This window comes from Xiphias gladius, chromosome 19 (assembly GCF_016859285.1).
Source record: "Xiphias gladius isolate SHS-SW01 ecotype Sanya breed wild chromosome 19, ASM1685928v1, whole genome shotgun sequence".
Classification (NCBI taxonomy): domain Eukaryota; kingdom Metazoa; phylum Chordata; class Actinopteri; order Istiophoriformes; family Xiphiidae; genus Xiphias; species Xiphias gladius.
The window spans coordinates 10,265,012-10,284,000 of NC_053418.1; the positions used below are offsets into that span (position 1 = coordinate 10,265,012).

At 38.0% G+C, this 18,989-nt stretch overlaps 1 protein-coding gene across 1 annotated transcript in view; it reads right to left on the reverse strand.

Annotated features, from left to right (window-relative positions):
* The window catches only part of hsd17b4 (hydroxysteroid (17-beta) dehydrogenase 4), a 31,674-nt gene extending 13,698 nt beyond the window's left edge, over positions 1-17,976 (reverse strand). Inside the window, exons 1-12 of the mRNA XM_040155893.1 lie at positions 17,815-17,976; positions 16,097-16,150; positions 15,262-15,369; positions 14,502-14,561; positions 14,340-14,361; positions 14,130-14,176; positions 13,717-13,801; positions 11,150-11,337; positions 9,741-9,832; positions 9,577-9,601; positions 9,311-9,439; positions 5,699-5,811 (exon numbers count right to left, since the gene is read on the reverse strand). Of these exons, the coding sequence (XP_040011827.1) occupies positions 5,699-5,811; positions 9,311-9,439; positions 9,577-9,601; positions 9,741-9,832; positions 11,150-11,337; positions 13,717-13,801; positions 14,130-14,176; positions 14,340-14,361; positions 14,502-14,561; positions 15,262-15,369; positions 16,097-16,150; positions 17,815-17,866 (975 nt within the window). The 5' untranslated portion in view covers positions 17,867-17,976. The remainder of the gene's footprint in view (positions 1-5,698; positions 5,812-9,310; positions 9,440-9,576; positions 9,602-9,740; positions 9,833-11,149; positions 11,338-13,716; positions 13,802-14,129; positions 14,177-14,339; positions 14,362-14,501; positions 14,562-15,261; positions 15,370-16,096; positions 16,151-17,814) is intronic.
* Between the last annotated feature and the right edge of the window lie 1,013 nt (positions 17,977-18,989).

Sequence of the window (18,989 nt, forward strand, 5' to 3'; positions counted from 1 at the left end):
AAAAGATTCATAAATAAAAATAGTTTCCTTTTAATTTTCTGTTAATTGACTAATCGATTAATCAACTAATTGTTTCAGCTCCACCTGAAATCATGTAGAAGTAATGTATACAATGTATACAAAAAAATTTTTACTTTTGGCTTTGTATAAGTGTCACAGGATGATGTCTTATTGTATTTTTGATGTTTGACATAAAGTGAAGTCTAGTAATCCCATGTGAGGTGACACAAATACTTAATACAAAACCTGTTAGCACGTTTATGCCTTCCTTACGTGAACTCATTATATTGAGAATGTGGTTTAGCTACACACTCAGCGGCCAGTTTATTAGGTAAACCTAGCTGAAACTAATGCAGTCCTTCAATAAATCCAACCTTCATGGAGGCTATAATGTTCAGTTTTTGTTGATTTAACAGTTTCAACAAATCCTAAAGATTAAGCACCTTGTGGTGCTCCTGATATTTTGCTTCGAATACCTAATCATTACATACAACGATATTTAAGAATTCGGTCTAGTGTGAGAGTTGCAAGAAATAAATGCAAACACAGCAGGGGCACAGTCTGGCATAACTTAAGCAATATGTGCACCATACCATGACAAGGACAAAGACACAAATGCAACTAACACACCATATGCATCCCAACAACCGCCAAGAAACCAAAGAAAAAAAGAAATTTAAATATAAAAACCAAAATATTTTATTCATGTTATTTACCTAATTTATGTGCACTCGTTTAATTTCAGCTCAGTGCTTTTCTGTTTCACCGTGTGTGTGTGTGTCTTAGACCCTCCCCACACGGACAGAGTCGAGCAGAGGAGAGACAGTTTGACGACGCGTTATGTTAAGTGCAATAAAACTTTTAAATCCTTCTAAAGCCAAAGATGGACAGATGCTGACCCCAAACGTTTGCAAGTCGGGCCAAAATATCAGCATTTTCTAAACGCATGCAATCTGGTAACAGCGGCGAGGATGCTAGCAGCTCTGTTGCTGTTATAGCTGCACCCCCCCCCCCCCCCAAAAGCATAGGAGGACAGGCTTTGACCCTTCTTGGCTGTCAGTGAGGAAATACTCCTCCTGGTTCTACAAGACCAATAATGGTAAGGTTAGGTCCACAACTAAATAAAAATGTACACTTAATTCAATTTCATACGACCTTGTAGCTCTCAGACCCTGATCAAACTGTCCAATTTTCATCTGCTAGGATACAACAAAATGTTCCCCCCAAAGCAGCCAACCTAGTGTAGGGAAACACACACACACACACACACACACACACACACACACACACACACACACACACACACACACACACACACACACACACACACACACACACACACACAAACATCAGACACATCACAAAACTAAGTCAGCTGAGGACACAATGCGGACATTTGTCTTGAAGCTACGTTATGACTCTGTTCCAAATTTCCAATCCAGACAACCCCATACATGCACACACATGCACCCACACACACACTCAAACACACACCCCTGCCAGAGACACCGTGGAGAGGACACTGATAACCGAGACACAGTGTACTGTATATCATTTGAAATTTTCGGAACTGAATCATAATATTATTGAAGCAGGCTGTTGAGAGCTATTAATTCCTCACAGGATGGTTGCATGCCTCTGCCAACCAGTCAAGTTGCAATTTACATCCATGTGGGTCCAGACTCATATAATATATACAGTGAAGACTTTGAAGGAATTTAATAAAAAGGTAGTAAGTGTATTTTATCATAATCAGCGTATGAATTCTTGAGTAATGGCCAAAAACGTGGTTTGTTTATGCCCGTGCGCCAGCGCAAAAAAGTGAGTCACATACCATTGAAAAACTGTTAATATCTGTCTACTACCATGCGTAGAATTAAAAACTAAGCTAAAAGCAGCTGTGTGCTGATATAAAAGTAAGTTTACCATTGAGTATTACTGATGTTTTGATACACTTAAAACACAAGAAAGAGTAGAAGATATAACAATAGTGCACCGTGCACAATATCGGTATTTTCCATGCATATGGTTTATAATTATATTGTTACCTTTTCGACACATTTTTTTCTGCATCAAGCTTTAATTTTATGCTCAGTGCTTGTTTGTGTTATATTTATAGTTTGTTGCATGGCCCCATGTTGGACTGAATTTGTGTCTTTTGTTTCGGTTCTTTTTAGTTTCTGTTTTGTTTTTTTTTTGTTTTTATTGTGAAGATTAGAACTGTGGAGATTATTTTGAGGTTGTTGTAAATCAGAATAAAACCTATCTAAACAGCAGAGATTCTGAAATATATAAGATTAGATTATCAAAATATTGCCAAACATATATTTATTCTTTCTTTTAAGATTTTTTTTGTGGCATTTTCACCTTTTTACTGACAGTTTGACAGCATACATATGGACAGGAAAGATGGCGAGAGAGAAGGGCAAAGCATTCAACAAATTTCCCTGGCCGGAATCAAAGCAGGGACATTAAGGTTTCATTGTTGTGTATTGTAACCACAATATTAGTCAAGCTCTGGGTAACATTTTTAAGCAATCATTACCTGATACGGGTATAATTAATACATGCTGCACCAGTTTCCAGACTGCATTAAATGAAGCATTCATTGTGATTAAACTATCATTCTTTTAACTGTGATGATGTTGGTCTGTGCTTAATCAGCTGTTTCTTTTATAATATGGTGACAACACAATTCAGATTAACAGTTTCTAAATATTTGGGGAATTCAAGACAGTAAGGAAAGGGTTAAGTCATCTGTTTGAGTAATATTACAAATACAGATGAGTCTGTATAGATAGTCTCACTATTGCACATCACAATTATCTTTACAGAAAGCGGTGCCTGTTTCTGTGGATAATTACTTGATGTTATGCAATTATACTTGTGCCTCAATGTTTTATTTAAGCAACTCAGCCATGTGTGAGTTGTAATCAGTTCACTTTCTATGATTCAGTGACAGGCAACACAGTGAGGGGAAGGCACACTCATCCAGGGCGCCGTCGCTGCAGTATTGTGCTCTGGCATCTTTTGTACGTCACATTTTAAAAGCTAATCTGAGTTGCCATTTGTCTGGTGCGTCACCATTTCATATTTACAGGTGACATCAAAGTACTTATGTATGTTGTAGGAGCTTCGCTGGGAAGGTTATTATCGTCTCTGACTAAATACAGTGTGGTGGTATTAAAGAGTCATGAGCTGCCATGGTTGAAATAGTATGAGAGGATAGAGCTCCATACTTTCAAAAGTCATTATCAACCAACCGTTACAAACACTACTACAGTCTTAGTGGGTAGAATTACAGAATATAAGAAAATGAGGTAGAGAAAACACTGATGGACATTAAGTAACAGTGGTGAAAATAAGGTTAAAAACTGCAGAGACCAGAAAATAATAAAAGGAATAAAGAAAAAGGACAAAAGGAGGAGGAGGAAGGTGGAAGAAAGTAGAAATCCACACGTGCAAGCCTGACATGTATTCACATCAGGGTTTCTGCAGGGCTTACCGAGATTTAAATTGAAGACCTTTTAATGCCTTTTTAATACTACATTATATGAAATCTACTACCGCTTTCACAATCATACCAGCTAAACTATGAAAGCATGATGGGAAACCAGTAGGGATGATATGGCCTGGAACTATTTATTCCCATTTTTTAGTACTTCCCAGTAGTACATAACAATAATGCCTAATGATATAGTTAATTATAGTAAGGTGACCGGGACCCAGATAAGGAGCAGAAAATGGATGGATGATCTGACCCATAAAAGTTATTCATTAATTCAGTTCATTTAGGTTTTTGCTAAAACGTGCCTACTATGAGATAATGTGCTTTCTTGCTACTGTAGCTAGAAGTAAAGATAGTGTTTGCTACAGATCTGATGGGGCTGACTGAAACACCACAAAAAAATGATTTTAAAAGGTCCCATATTGTAGAAAGTAAGATTTCCATGTCTTTTTTAATTATAAAGCACGTCTAGGTGCTCAACAAATAATTTGAAAGTATTAAAACGCTCACTTCAAAGAGAAAAGCTTAAAGACATCTTAAAATGAGCTATCAGGACTTCCATAACTTCCGTAACAAAACAGTCACCATCCTCAGCTATGCCCCCAGCACAGCCCACCCAGACGCACCATCCCACCCACTAGAATTTGGGTTCGCCGAGTGTTTACCTGAAATGTGCTATATTTTTATTTGTTATTTTTCTTTTTGATCAATCGCTGTTAAGGAATCTTATTACTGTTTTGTTCGATTTCTCCAACAATATTCTTCTACTGATCATTGGATTACTTTGATCTTACTGTTTAAGTTTCCCGTTTTATCAGTCGTGTTTTTCTATGAATTACACTTGGACTGGAAACCAGCTACCTTTTGGCTTTGTGTGATTTTTCTCGGTAGCTGCTGCCCAGGCAGTCTTCCACTCTTGCTGTCCCAGCTGCCTGATCACCCACCTCCCTAATGTCCCCAATGGTCTCGGATTCTGCAGCCATCCTCCCATACAGGCACTGTGTGCCAGTGTAGCTCTACACCAAGTCCAGCCGGAGCATTTTAGTCCGCATTTGACCGTCTGTTTGGCTCATTTCAGTGCTGACTGACAATCGCCATTTACGTTTACTGGTGAGTTTTACCAAGCTACAGTAGTAGGCTTTAATCCGTTATCTGTGGTTGGCCTGACCTTGCATCACTTAGAAAACAGCCAATCAAAACAAAGCCTCAGAGGTACTGTTCATACCTGGCATTAACATGCATCTTGGGTGATCCAAACACAAGTAAACAGCTCTACATACGTCAGTTCACAACTGGCATTAGAATGCATCTCCAAATGCATCTAAAGTTACCACTTGGGATCGGATCTCACCTCCCTGCTCTATATGCAAATAAACATGTGCATCATTTCAGTTAGCAAAGACCAAATGCTTTCTTTTTAACTGGCGGGAGGAAACGTGCCTAGTCTGCTGCGAAATTAAAAGAGGAAGAAGAAATCAAAAAACCACAGACTGGGTCTATTCCTTGGAGAGTTCCAGGCAAACCAAATCGCCCAAGATGTTTGAGACACTCGCAATATATCTCTGTGGGCTTTTTGAAATATTCAGATGCCATGGACAAAGCCAGCTCATGTGATTTGTATGACTCTTATTTGTTTTTCGAAAGAGTACATATATCCGCTTACACAGAGGACGTTAGTTGAGTAGGCGATCCCTCAATGTGGATGCATTGAGATACGATCACCCAGACGACATTCCACACTAGAGCTGTCCACTTGTGGTCGGATCACCCAAAAATCATGTAATGCCAGGTATGAACGGGGACAGAGAACAATACAAAATGCCCTGTTCTTGGTAGAGCTCCAGGGAGAAGCATGAGAGAGGAGATGTAAAACTACATTGAGATGGGTTTTGGTGCTAAAACCACAAATACATCTTCTTATGGATATCATAATTTCAAATAAAAAATTGGAAAGTCTAAAATATGGGACCTTTAAAAGTCTACTGTGCACACAATTCACCGTCGCAACAATCCCACTTTTAGTTAGTAGATGAGTTAAGTGTCCCAACAGCCTGCAATTACATACTTTTTATACCTTTTAAGGCCTTTTTTGAGGAATCGAATTCAGCAGTTTTTGAGACTTTTCAAGACCTGCAAATACCCTGTACATTACTGTCAATGAAAAAAGCAGTAATAGCCGTCCATACTCACAAGATTGATCCCTGAAGTTGAGGCCAAAGAAGCTGCAGCAGCTGTTGGATTTGCACCCACTTCTCCCTCTGATTCCACTTGAGACAGCACACTCATAAATGACTGTAGAGACTCTACATAAAAGGTGAGAGACGACAGATGAAAGGAAGCACACCAGAGGCCTGCAGTATGAAACACCTACTATCAACTTGGTAAGCCAATCCAGGTTTATCCAAGCACGTAAAACATCGTTCATATAAAAAAAATTGTCAGGGAAAGCCAAAGGGGTTGGCGCATCTTTGAACACTCTTGCCCTCCTAAAAGACCCTCTAACAATCTGTGCACCGAACTCCAAGGTATCTTTTATGAATGGTGATATCATTTTCCAAGGGAATTGATTGGTCAGTAGGCGGTGCTTTTATATTCATTGATCTGTTATCTCGATCATAGCCTGCTCCGGAGCACGTTAGGTGTGCAGCATAAGTTACCAGGGCGATATACCCTGGTCAGAAGTGAACCACCATTGTAACCCTGAAAACCCAGGGTTAAACCTGAAGTTATCCCGCTAACCACGAATCGTGTTTTGTAGTACATGCTTCTGAATAAGACACTGAAATACAGGAAGATGAGGTGACAAACAAAATAATACACCATCAGTGCCACCCATTACATCTTATGAATGTGAATCTGATGCCACAGACCATGTAGAAAGACAGAAATACTACTACAGAAATATACTACTTGTATATTATGCAAGTAGCTTTTACTTCTGTAAACAAGCTTATTGATGATCCACCCATCAGGTAACTGTACCTAGATAACCTTTCTTCAAAAGCAGTTTAACTAATCCAGGTTTACATTGTGTTAGCCAGTTTAAATGATTAATTCTAATCTAGCTAACTTTATTCCTCAACAACAGTTGCAGTTATCTGTGACAACAGTGACCTCTCATTTTGAAATAAAGGTAGCATGAATTGAAACCACAATCATGACTGGCTGGTATGGCTCAGTGGCTACAGACTGCACTATTTACTGCAGCTGCGCAATACTTAATCTAAAACTGAGGAAACTATTTTCCTTGAAAGTTCGACATCCAACATGCACTAATTTGAGTTAGATGAGAAGATACAACTCGTATGTCTGTAGCTTAAAGATGAAGCTACCACCAGCAGCCAGTTAGCTTAGCTTAGAATAAAGCCTGGAAACAGCTGGCCTGGCTCTGCCCAAAAGTAACAAAAATCCGCATACCACTAAAAGAAAAGTGTAAAAACAACAATTTCTCAGTTTGCCTAGAGATAGCCTAAAAATAGAATGTAAATACAGTATATCCACCCAGGTAACACAAACTATGAATACCTGTGCCAATTCAGCAAACACAAACAATGAAAGACAGTTGAGACAACCTAGGAGCAGAAACAGAGTGAGACTGGGAGGACCAAAGCTACTAATTACCATCACCGAGTGGCAGGCAGTTACAGAACAGAGGCAGCAACAAGTCTCTGTAATAAGCTACAAATGAGGAGGCACTACAAAGCCATGCTAATGAGCCCAGCTAAAGCCCCGTGGGACTGCAACCCCAGTTCAGTTTATGTTAGCACTGGCGCCCGTTCTTCAATAGTATATCTGAGTGTGTGTAGAGGGATAAAGGAGGTGGAGAGAAATATAATCAACATTTGCCACCCTCTTGTTTGCATGATATCTTTCGGGAACAACATTAGGCTTCCTCATATTCAACATCTTATTCACCTTCACTTCATCTCTAACACCAACTCCTCCTCGCTCTATGTTACCAAACTCTGTACATACAGATGAGCTGATAGTATAAGGGCTCATTTGGCTGAAAACTGAGTTCATGTAGTTCCACATGAAGTTTCTCACTCTCACAAAAGCTCAGTCAAGCAGTGCGACCACAGTGTGACCACAACCCTGTGCCTTTTTTTCAAGTTCTTAATTGTTTTGCTGAAATCATGTGTTTGAACTCTTCAAGGGTGGTGTTCTGATCATGCCTTCTGTTGCACTCCACAGAGACCAATGACACTTTTAATTGTAATTATGTCCCAACTGAATATAAACACTAACAATTAACAACTTTCCTTTTTTCTTCTCCTATCATAACAATCTACCAATGTCGTGCTAAAATAGGCATCAACAGCCCAATTGTAATGATCAAAATCTTGCATTCATTTAAGGTCCACTTCAATTACAAACCCAGTTTTCTAACTTTCTGTTTGGCTGTACAGCATTATTCTCAAAATTGGTGTGATTCACTGGAATACAGAAAAGTCTCTATGTTTGAGTTTTCTACTGTATTCTATGTCATAAACTATGGCAAATTTTGCCTGCATTTCTTGAACAGGATGAACTTAAGCTGTTAAAGCATGATGGAAAAGCAGGAAAATTATTGTATTCCTTTTTTTCAGTATTTTCCAGCAGTATATAACAGTAATTCCTGATGATATACTAAAAGTAATGCGACCTGGACCCCGACAAGCAGTAGGAAATGGAAGGATGAATTAACCATTAAAAAATGGTTCAATCCTTTAACCATTTAAGTTAAGGTAATTGAAGTTTTTACCCAAAATCGACATTTGCCCGTTATGAGTCAATGAAGTCCCTGGCTACTGTAGCTATCAGTGGTGACAGAGTTTTCTACAGGTCTGATGGTGCTGACTGAAACTCCACCAAAAATGGATTTAACTGCCTCCTGTAGCACTGTCGAAACAACACACTCAGTTTAGAGGTGTATCAAGTCTCCTGACAGTCTGCAGTCACGTACAGAAACATCTTATAAGCAATATTACTGCCTACAGCAGGCAAGAGTTTTTTGCTGATTAAACGTAAGACTTGCTAATACCTTCTAAGGCCTTTTTTTGAGGAATCAAAAATTTAATACTTTTTAAGACTTTTTAAGACCTCCAAATACCCTGTTTAAGCCACCTTTCTGGGTCTCACCATACACACACACCCACGACTCACACACCCACACACCCCTTCTTCTCATGATGTGATTGTTTAGAATTTGTTGAGCAACCTACAGTAAATGAGTACTTTAAAGAAGATATGGATCTGTTCCACTGTTAAAATCCTCTTTTAAAACATGAAACATTGTTGTTATTTTAGAGTAGCAGGGAGTTAGCCTTCACAAATCCAAAGCGCAAATTGTACAATGACCTTGGTTACTTCATTGGTAAGTATCTGATGACTTTGAGAAGATTCAGTGTAGCTATGCAATTATCTGCAATATGAATCATTCTGACTCAACACAGAATGAGTCAAACAAGTGTGAAAGCAGACTGGAGAGGCTATGAGGAGGAGGGGGTCTAACTCAGATTGGGACTCAAATCTGTTTGAAAAGAGCCTTAATAACATCTAAGCAGCAGTTGCGTGTTTACTGGTTTTAAGAGATATTATCATGTTCACAGTGAATAAATGACCTTGCAAGATGGAACGACATGAGTTTACATTTTCATAAAGATATAGACCACAGGAAAATCTTAACATGACATCTACTGCAGGGTTTGTGGGAAAATGTGTGTGTGAATGTGTGTGTACACACACATGCACTAATATGTGTGTGTTTTTGTCATTTACTGTGTGTATGTGAGTGCGTGCTTACTCATGTGTATTACTGACCTTGTACGTTAGTAGGCTTGGTGGCGTCTGTAAAATCACAGATTTTGTCCCACTGGTCCCTGACAGCCTCAGGTTTCATGGGTTGGTTCGCCTGTCTCACAATGCGGCCCTGAGAACGCTCCCAGCGCACTGCACACATGGACACACAAGAATAAAGAGGTCATTGTATAGTGAAAATCACACACATACAGTACTGGTGAACCAGGGGCTAATGAATATCATAGATGCATACAGACATTTCCTCAGGAAAAATACAAAGCACTCACATTTACCAATCCAGCCTGCACCAACCTGAAAGGCGATGAAACATGAGCAGATGACACACACAAAAAATATTGCTTCTTTAGGGACACTGAATATGTCATGTGTACATTTCAGACCTTACTCAGCTTACTGAAGAGAAAGAAAGAATGTGTTTTTTTCTGTATACCTCAAACAGTCCTCCATTTTCTTGACATTGGTCATGACAAAGCCAGAGGACCAGGGGAGCAACATACTCAGGCTTCAGAGATGCCACAAGGTCTAAATAAAACAAAACAAAGCATGTATAAATACAGTACAGTAGAGCTTCTTTTTACTGCAAATCTGTCGTACAACAAATCCTAAAGAGTAGTAGAGTGCTACTGCTTCAGTGTCTCTGCTTGGTAGTTAGTGTATTATTAAAATAATGCTGTTTTGTTTTAAATTTTGAAATTTCTACAACTATGTGGTCTGAGTTACACAAGCCTGAAGCATTCGTCCTTTTGGAACAGACTTGGATTACTAGTCACTGTTTATCCCTAACAATTTTCAAAAGGGTGATAGAAAAAAAACAGGACGAAGAAAATACCCTTAATTTTATTTTTGTGTTTTTCCAGACTGTGTTACAGTACACAGTACCTGCTGGAAAAATAATAAATACAAAACATGCACTAATTCTGGTATGTGAAGCAGGAATAAATTTTGGGTAGATTATGTCTGAATGAAAATAAGTAAAAACCGAACTTGAAAATATCTGATCTGGGTATTTCTGGATACCTATTGGAGTCTTACATAAGTATGAATTGAAATAGAGTCCTAAACATGTTGGAATGAAGTCAAGCAAATATAGCACAGGCTTTTAATTCCCTGTACGAACCACTAAAGCTTTAATACCAGACACCATGTCTTAGTATTAAAAAAAGGCATTATGTTTCACTGCTCACTGAAATGTTAAGCGAGATGAGTTTTGTTGTTGTTGGGTTTTGTTTGTTTTTTAGAAAAGCCTGAGAAAGTGTAATATGGAACCAAGTCATTTACCAAGGTGAGGCCATCCTGTGACAGTTGGCACATAGCATTGTGACAGATGCTACTGTAGACCAACACAGCAGGGAACCAAAACCATTCCTTTAATGTATCACATAACACCCTTGTCAACAGAGTTGTGGTCAAAGAGCATGCACGACATGCTCATGATGTTTGGCTAACACCTCCAGTAAAATAAAGATGCCAGAGCCACCTGATTAAATCACAGGCTGAAACATCAAAACTTTTAAAGCACTTGCAGGGTGCATGATTTCATCATGGCTGTTGGAACAGAAAAAAAACACAGATCTTGAATATTGGATGACAAATTTGCATGTCAAACGAGAGTGCTGTTGCCTCAAATTTTGTAAATCAACATTACATGGGCATTACATTATGCAGCTGCTCTAAAAAATAAAAAGCTGTAGTTGAAATCCATTTGCCTATTTTGGTCTTTCCAAAAAACATGTGTATGTGAGAGCGCGTGTGCACCAAAAAACCTAGCAGAACACCACAGCATGCACTACGCAGACCAACTGTATGCAATTATGTATATTGTTTAATCTCTCTGCTTACCTGGGGGCATGATGGTCTCCGTGAGGCGTGAGCCTGCAACAGGAGCAATGGTGTTGCAGTGGATGTTGTACTTGCGTCCCTCGATGGCCAAGGTGTTTGCAAGCCCCAGCATGCCCAACTTGGCAGCGCTGTAGTTGGCCTGGCCGAAGTTACCATAGATGCCTGCCGCTGAAGCCGTCATGATGATTCTGGCCACAGACAACCCCAGGCAACAAGTCAGTGTTAATGCAAAGTGACAGGCATCTCTATGGAGTAATGGGAGCCACAGACGGCCCCCCCACACACACATAATCTTACAAAGTGGTACGCACTCTTCATGCATGCATAAACACACCAGAGTACACACATGTAGGCAACTATTCATGTAATGCTAGGCCATTCACTCCCTCTCTCACACACACACACACACACACACACACACACACACACACACACACACACACACACACACACACACACACACACACACACACACACACACAAACACACAAACACCCAACTACTTTATTACTGATACAGAATTGCACACAGTAAATACACTTAAACATTTTACTTGAATAACTGTGGGCACAGGCTATATGCAGACATAAATGCATGTATGCACAGCAGACACACAGTCTTGCACATAAAAATTTTTTCTAGCAACCTCACGCAGAGTTCATTTCAGTCAAGCAAAAGTAATAAGCTTAAGCACCAATGCTACATCAACTGTAGGAGACATCTGAAACAAAACATCTCACTGGCCATCAGAAAGCAGTGATCCATATCAAAGCGAACCCATACTGTACACTACAATGTACCCACCAGAGGATTGGCAATGGTAGAATATTTTTCAAATCCAAAACCTTTATGCGCTCAAGTCTATGATTTAGTTACTACAGGAACCGTTCATACTATACATAGTAAGTGTTCATACAAAAACACATCTTAAAATTTTTACAGAGCGTCATATGATAAAATGTTGCATAAGGGGCCTAATACAAGGCAGAAATATACATGTGTGTTCTGCCATATTTTCATAAACCTTGGCTTCTATGTCCATCCTGTCTGTATTGTGGAGATTCAGGCCAAGGACCTTTCTCGTTTTCATTTCTTTCTGCTATGGCTTTACCTTTGAATGCACTATAAACTTTTCTTTGGGGTGAAGCGGAGAAATTTTGAATTTTAAACTTTCCCGGGAGTATTGCGAAATTCCCACTACAAAAACTGAAATAATGATATTATTGTGTTTGTCTCCCTGTATAAAATTTAATATTTTTACATCGGATACTTGATATAAAACAAAACTGCATTATTTGCAACTGTTTTCTACACTAGTCAATAAAAAGCTGCTCTTGAGCCCCATGCAGTGAAATTTTCTGCAAACTGTCACTTTAATGTTTATGAACTACTGTCTTGTCCAATCCATGCAAAACATCTTGTGTGCACTTGTGAAGGGCAACTGTTACCTGGAGTAACATGGGAGCAACGCTGGTTGTGTGACCTTTTGCAAATTATTATTCAACACATGCAAACCTCACTAGGGCTTTTTCGCAGCACACATTTTTACTTGTCATAGCACTATACTCAAAGGTGTAATTAGTAACATTAACGATTGTTCAGTATCAGAATGCAGGCATTGTTGATGTTATTAGTTGCACTTGTGTCTGCCAAGTCAAAGAGTCTTATGGGAGAAAGACCTTTTGACAAATCCCTGTTAATGAAATAACATAATCAGCATTGAATATCTGTTTAAGTCAGCAATGCCTTCACCATCTTCCATAAGCGTTTGATTAAAAATATAAACAGTGCACATCTGCGTACATCCACACTGCTTCAAATCAATATAAATTATCCACTGGATGTTTCACTTCTCATTCAAGAGACTTCTCCAGAGGGGAATAATCTCAGCTGAGTGGCAAAACCCCTTCAATTCTACAACTTCAGACCACTGGAAAGTTGAATTTCTTATGCTGTACTACTGAGATGAGATGAGATGAGGCTGAGATGAGCCTGCACAGACATCTTTGCTGCTTCTTGTGAACTCATCATCTTAAATAGTATTTAAATTGTTCAGATATTAACCTACACTGCTGCATAGCTAAATTAACATTTTTCCTTCTTTCTTGGTGATTTACATATTCATAGCAAATTTGCTGTCTTGGTCTTTTAGTATGCAGGTTTAGTATGCAGGTTTTTTCATTTTAAGTCATGAAACCAATGGAGCCAGACATACCAAAGGGTATCAAGTGATTAATGTCAGAATCAGAATATGTGTATAATAATGTGACATCAGACATGCTTTATATAACTATTACCTCAAGTGCACATCATCAAGAGCCCACTTAAAATGCAACAGATAAAAATCATTTTGAGTATCTATTTAACCTTAGCTGACATCTGAATCAAGCCTTACCACACAGCATTATATGCCATATTGATGTCATATCTTCTTGATTACAAATCAGAAATGGTCTGTCTGCTGAGGATGCTGCAACTTTGCTGGGCCTAAGAAGGCCTACCCACATAATAGGAGGATGGCACAGTTTTTAGCCATATCAATAGCTCTTAGTAGCTGGGCTAGTTACCTGCCAAACTTTTGGTTTTTCATATGGTTCCAGGCAGCTCGAGTCACTAGGAAGGAGCCTCTCAAGTGAACTCTTTGAATCAGGTCTGAAATGGAGAGTAAGAGGAATGACACAGTAAACGCTGCCGCCCAACATGTAACATTATACTCTTCTGTTATTTTGAACATTGTGGATCAGATCCAGCTTACAGTAGGTTTTTAAACTCCCACACAGGCAATCTGTTTTTAAAGAGAAGGTACTGGGACAGCAAACTCAAGTTAAAAACAAATGTAGTCTTCTACATATAGCATAGTTACACTGTTTGGTTATGAGGTGAGCCTAACAAAAGGAGATCAGGTGATGATATGAGATGACCCAATACACAGTATGAGTTAATGAGAGTGAATGTAAATATCAAGAAATAATTCAATTACCCCAGTCCAAATCACTCGTCCTGGCAAATGATCGGTCACGAAGTATCCTTGGCAAAGAAAAGCACAAAATTCTTTTCAGTCTTTGTGCCAAACTTAAGGTTTTTAGCCCATATGCCCATTAATATGGTAACTTCAATCAAACAGCCACTCTAAAAACAGATGATGTGGTTAAACCTAAATAAGTGTGATTATTGCTATGAAATGACTTACCCAGCATTGTTTACAACAACATCTGGAAGAAAAGGCATATTGCCAGATTTATTGAATTATAGTAATAACATCACAAACAATAATTTAATTAAGATATTTTAATCATGCAGTACTTGGGATAAGTATGAACTCTGATGGCCAAAGTACAAATATAATACACACCTATTCTTCCAAATGCATCCAGCGCTGTCTGAATCAGTTTTTCTCCATCTTCTACAGAATCTGCATGTGCACAACAGTAATTTGTATCTGATAAGTGATGAATTCTTAACTGTTTTGAATAACTGAATTTCAAAATTACTGTATCTAGTTTTCTACTTTTCTCAGCTACAGTTATAAAACTTATTCTCGGCTATTTCCGTCTTGCGTGTAGGTTTATAGATAAGAACAATGTTACCTGTTACAGTTATAATAATACCACTCAGAGGAAGAGAAAGCTTGTGAGAAAGTTTTATTACACAGAAGAGAAACCGGATAGCCTCACTTACTCAGTTTGTTAAGTAATCATGTGTGAAATAACATTTTTATTGATTGCTGGATATTATTCTTTGTTATAAACTTGATAAAAAAGAATGCCAACTTTTCAGGTATGTGACACCTTTGTATCACAACCATGAACAAATCTGCCAAGTTCGAAAACGACTTATGAAACACATTAATCAAAGTCTTGGTTTGCTCTCTAAAACAATTTTTTCCTCATAAATGAGAGATGCACAAAGATGAAAAATGTCGTTTGTCTTTAATACTGACTAACGGCTTCTTCAGTGAGCTACTAAGACTTACAAAAATCAATATTGTTTTGAGTCTATCATTACATAAGCTATATACTACATGGTAAAGCAATAAAGAAAAAATAGATGTAGAAAATGATGTATCACAGAATAGAAGACTTAAGACAAAAAGGCTAATCCAAACTTCTCACCATAGTTCGCCACAGCCTTGCCTCCCTTCGCTCTTATCTCCTCCACCACCTTATCAGCAGCTGCAGAACTCTTTCCACCCCCTTTAGTGTCTGCCCCAAGGTCATTCACTTTATTGCAACAAGAAGAAAAAGATTAACAATAATGGGGTGCGTTCTGCATTTCTCCATGAGTGATTAGGTTAGGAGAAGAGTATAGCTAAGCTGATTCCTTGTTAGAGTTCAAGGGCACTTTCAGTCAAGCCCCTGGGAAGGGCAAATATTTATGCCAACATCTGCAAGAGTGCACTCTAAAAAATAACATCATTACTCTGATGGTTATTTCAATGCACATTTCTCTATGACATGCCTCATTCTGAGGTATAATTTATCTCCAAAAATCACTTAAATCTAGGGATGCACCAATCAAACTTTTTCTCTCCCAATACCAATTTCGATACTTCAGCTCAGGGTTATCTGCTGATACCAACTTCCAATTTGATGCATTTCCTTTGTTTGAAATCTTTCTAACTCTCAGCACGAAACTCATTGGAATATTATTTTAAGTAAGTGAACATGAAAGCAGGGATTGGTGTCGCACTAAAAACTGAGTCTGCCACCCACCGTGACTGAATGAATGACTGGTAGCAGAATATTAACATGTGGTAAAAAAACCCACATTTTGATAAGAACTCTAAAAAAAGATTATTTGATTAATGAAACTGATGTCTCATCCTTAACAACACAGATAAAACATCTGGAATAATGCCTGGCAAAGTAAGATTGAGGCCTGGTTGCACTAACAGTATATCCACTATACCTGAGGTATATAGGCTCAAAATGATGATCCTTTATTTACCTACAACTGAGGCCCCTCGTTCAGCAAAAGCCAGTGCATATTCTCTGCCAAGGCCTGCAAAAAGAAAGATAGATGAGTCTACAGAATAAAATACTCCAATCAGCATCCATTGTTGACAGGGGCGACATTATGGAGGAATAGTAAAATTAAGTTACCAGGGCCCAACAAAACCTAGAATTAAAAAGCTTTAATTGTAATTTAAAATTTTTGCATTATTAGCGTGATAAGTAGACTGTAACTTTTGGATGAATAAATAACTTGACAGACTATTGCTTGTATCTAAAACAAAATTAAGCTTTCAAAAGAGAACATTAAGAAAACTATCATGGGGAAAACAGCTGAGACAAAAGTTCTTGTTAACGCAACTTGCTAGTGGTGTTTCAGAATTGTTTAATACCAGTTTGTAATAAGTATAGCTGGCTAATGTTATATAGTTAGCTTGCTGATTAATAAAGCAGCATTGCCTTCAGTTTGAAAAACAGAGTGAAACAACTGTAGGTCGATCATTATTTTCAAGACACGCTGAGCTCATTAAGTAGATGCTAAAAGTCATTTCAAACGGTCATTTTCAGAAGTTACACTGACAGATTTGCAAGACAAACATCAAGTAGTCCGTTTCATTGTACATTAGTTTATCATAGTGTTTTGATCAGTTTTAATGATGGCAATAACCTTTAGCAGAATCAGAGAGCTTTAATAACGCAGTCTGAGTTATTATTTAACTCAACTTCTGTATCAAGGCCAGTCAATCAATTTTACAGTGATTGTAGTTTCTAATTCTGTGTTTTCAAATTTAATACTCAGGTTACCTATTTTGCATATCCATATCTATTGCGCCTTTGGGTTTCTAAAGTATCCATTTGCTACTTCTGTGTTGCAACAGACTGGGCTAGCACTTGTTGGAAACTAATTTACTTCAATTCTGCAAATAAAACATTATTCCTGTGAGGCCTTATTCGATTTTGTTTTATTATTAAATACAGTAAATCTTTCTTGATGTAGGGGCTAGAGTAAGGTGGCTTTCCACCCTTGTCTACGCTCAGGGTATAATGAAAACCTAAAAACTGTAACAGGACTAACATTAACCTCTCGGTGAAAGCTTTACACAGATTGTTCAGACTTTCTTAAATGTTTTTAAATAACTTAAATGCTGACATGATGACCACTACAGATGTACTGGTTTGCACACTTGGTGTATTACACGGATAAGGGACCCCACTGAGAATGCATTTATACGTGGTCCATATATTTGTGCTGGCCACTGACTGTGAGGGTGTTGGTGAATGTGCCCTTTCACTTACTTGCACTGGACTGATTGTAAGTCATTGCGTTACATGCACTTTGCCCCCTTTGATCTTCAAATGCAAAGACTGATGAATTTCTGCTGCTAGTCCAATTAATGCACTTTATATTTCGTAGTAACATCATCAAAGGTGTTTCATTGTTTCCAGAAGGTTCGTGCATTAGTTTACTCTTATGACTTTGCGATTTGGAACTGTTTCGCCAGTGTTAGCAATCAGCAAAATGTCGAGATTAACCGCTGGGCAGGTAATAAATCAGAAAGAAAGAAAGACTAGCTGTATTTATAATTTACCTAACATACTTACTAAATCTCCGCAACTAGCAGGTTAGCATCAGAGGCTAATGTTACAAAACCTATTTAAGCCTAGTTGCAGTTAGCAGCAGTGACAGCCTAGCTAACGCTCAGTTATGTTTACCTCTTCCGGCCCCAGTGACAAGCACGACTCTTTCCTCGAAAGACAAAGACATTCCCAGTTTATTCTCTATTTCTGAACAGTAGCAGTACAGTGACTACAAGAGCTACACTGCTTTTCAGAGACAGCGGGGTGAACTTCTTCAAGTTACACTTCCGCAATTACGAGGGGTCTGTCTCAGTAGTGACCAATCAGAAACCAGGATTTTATTAACCCTGTTGTCACCAATTTTTATTTTTATTTTTTATTTTTTTGGTAGTTGAGTATGTTTTAATCAAAGCAACAGTTAGTCGGTTTCAGTCGATAGACTGAAAAATAACCTGTAACCATTTAGATAATCACTTACTTGTTAAACTTTTCTTGGGAAAAAAATTGCGAGAAAAAAAAAACTGTTTTGAGCCTCTCAAATATGAAGATTTCCTGTTTTTTATGTTTCAAATCATATTAAACTGAATATCTTTTGGGTTTGGACTTTTGGTTGCCCAAAAAAAAAAAAAAAGACTGAGAAGAATGAGAAACTAGGATGGACATTTTTCACTGTTTTCTGACATTTTATAGACTAATCAGTTAATCAGGAATATAATCAGCAGATTAATCGATTATGAAAATAACTGTTAGTGGCAGCCTTAGTTTTAATACTTTAAAAATCTGTTTATTTATGTTAATTTGCTGAAATCATTATCTTTTTTTATGAGCCTTTACCATTAACAAATTTTGTAACTTTTCATTTTATAACTGACTGATTCTTACCTAACTACAGCACTTTTCACCTTGTCTGCAGCAAAATGAGGAAACATGAAGTAAATGGTGCTGGTGACCATGATGACGATGATAATGGTAGTGTACTTACTACTCTGCAAGTAGGAAAACAAAATAATTAATGTCAATTGTATTAAAACAATGTAGTCAATTTGAAATTCCTTTCAACATATCTAAGTCCTCTAACAGGGTATGTATAAATATAATATAGATATGTTAAAATTGTGAAAGGTTTGAACCTGAAGACTGATTGAACCAGCAGCAGGGTAGCTGCAGAAAACTAAAAAGGAAGTTGGCTATACAGCATGCTCAAGTTAACTTTATTTAGAATATTTGTATTGTAAGCTTAGATAGACATTATTATAAGCTTGTAGGGATGTAATGAAGTTATTTTAACAAAACAAACACAACCATGGATG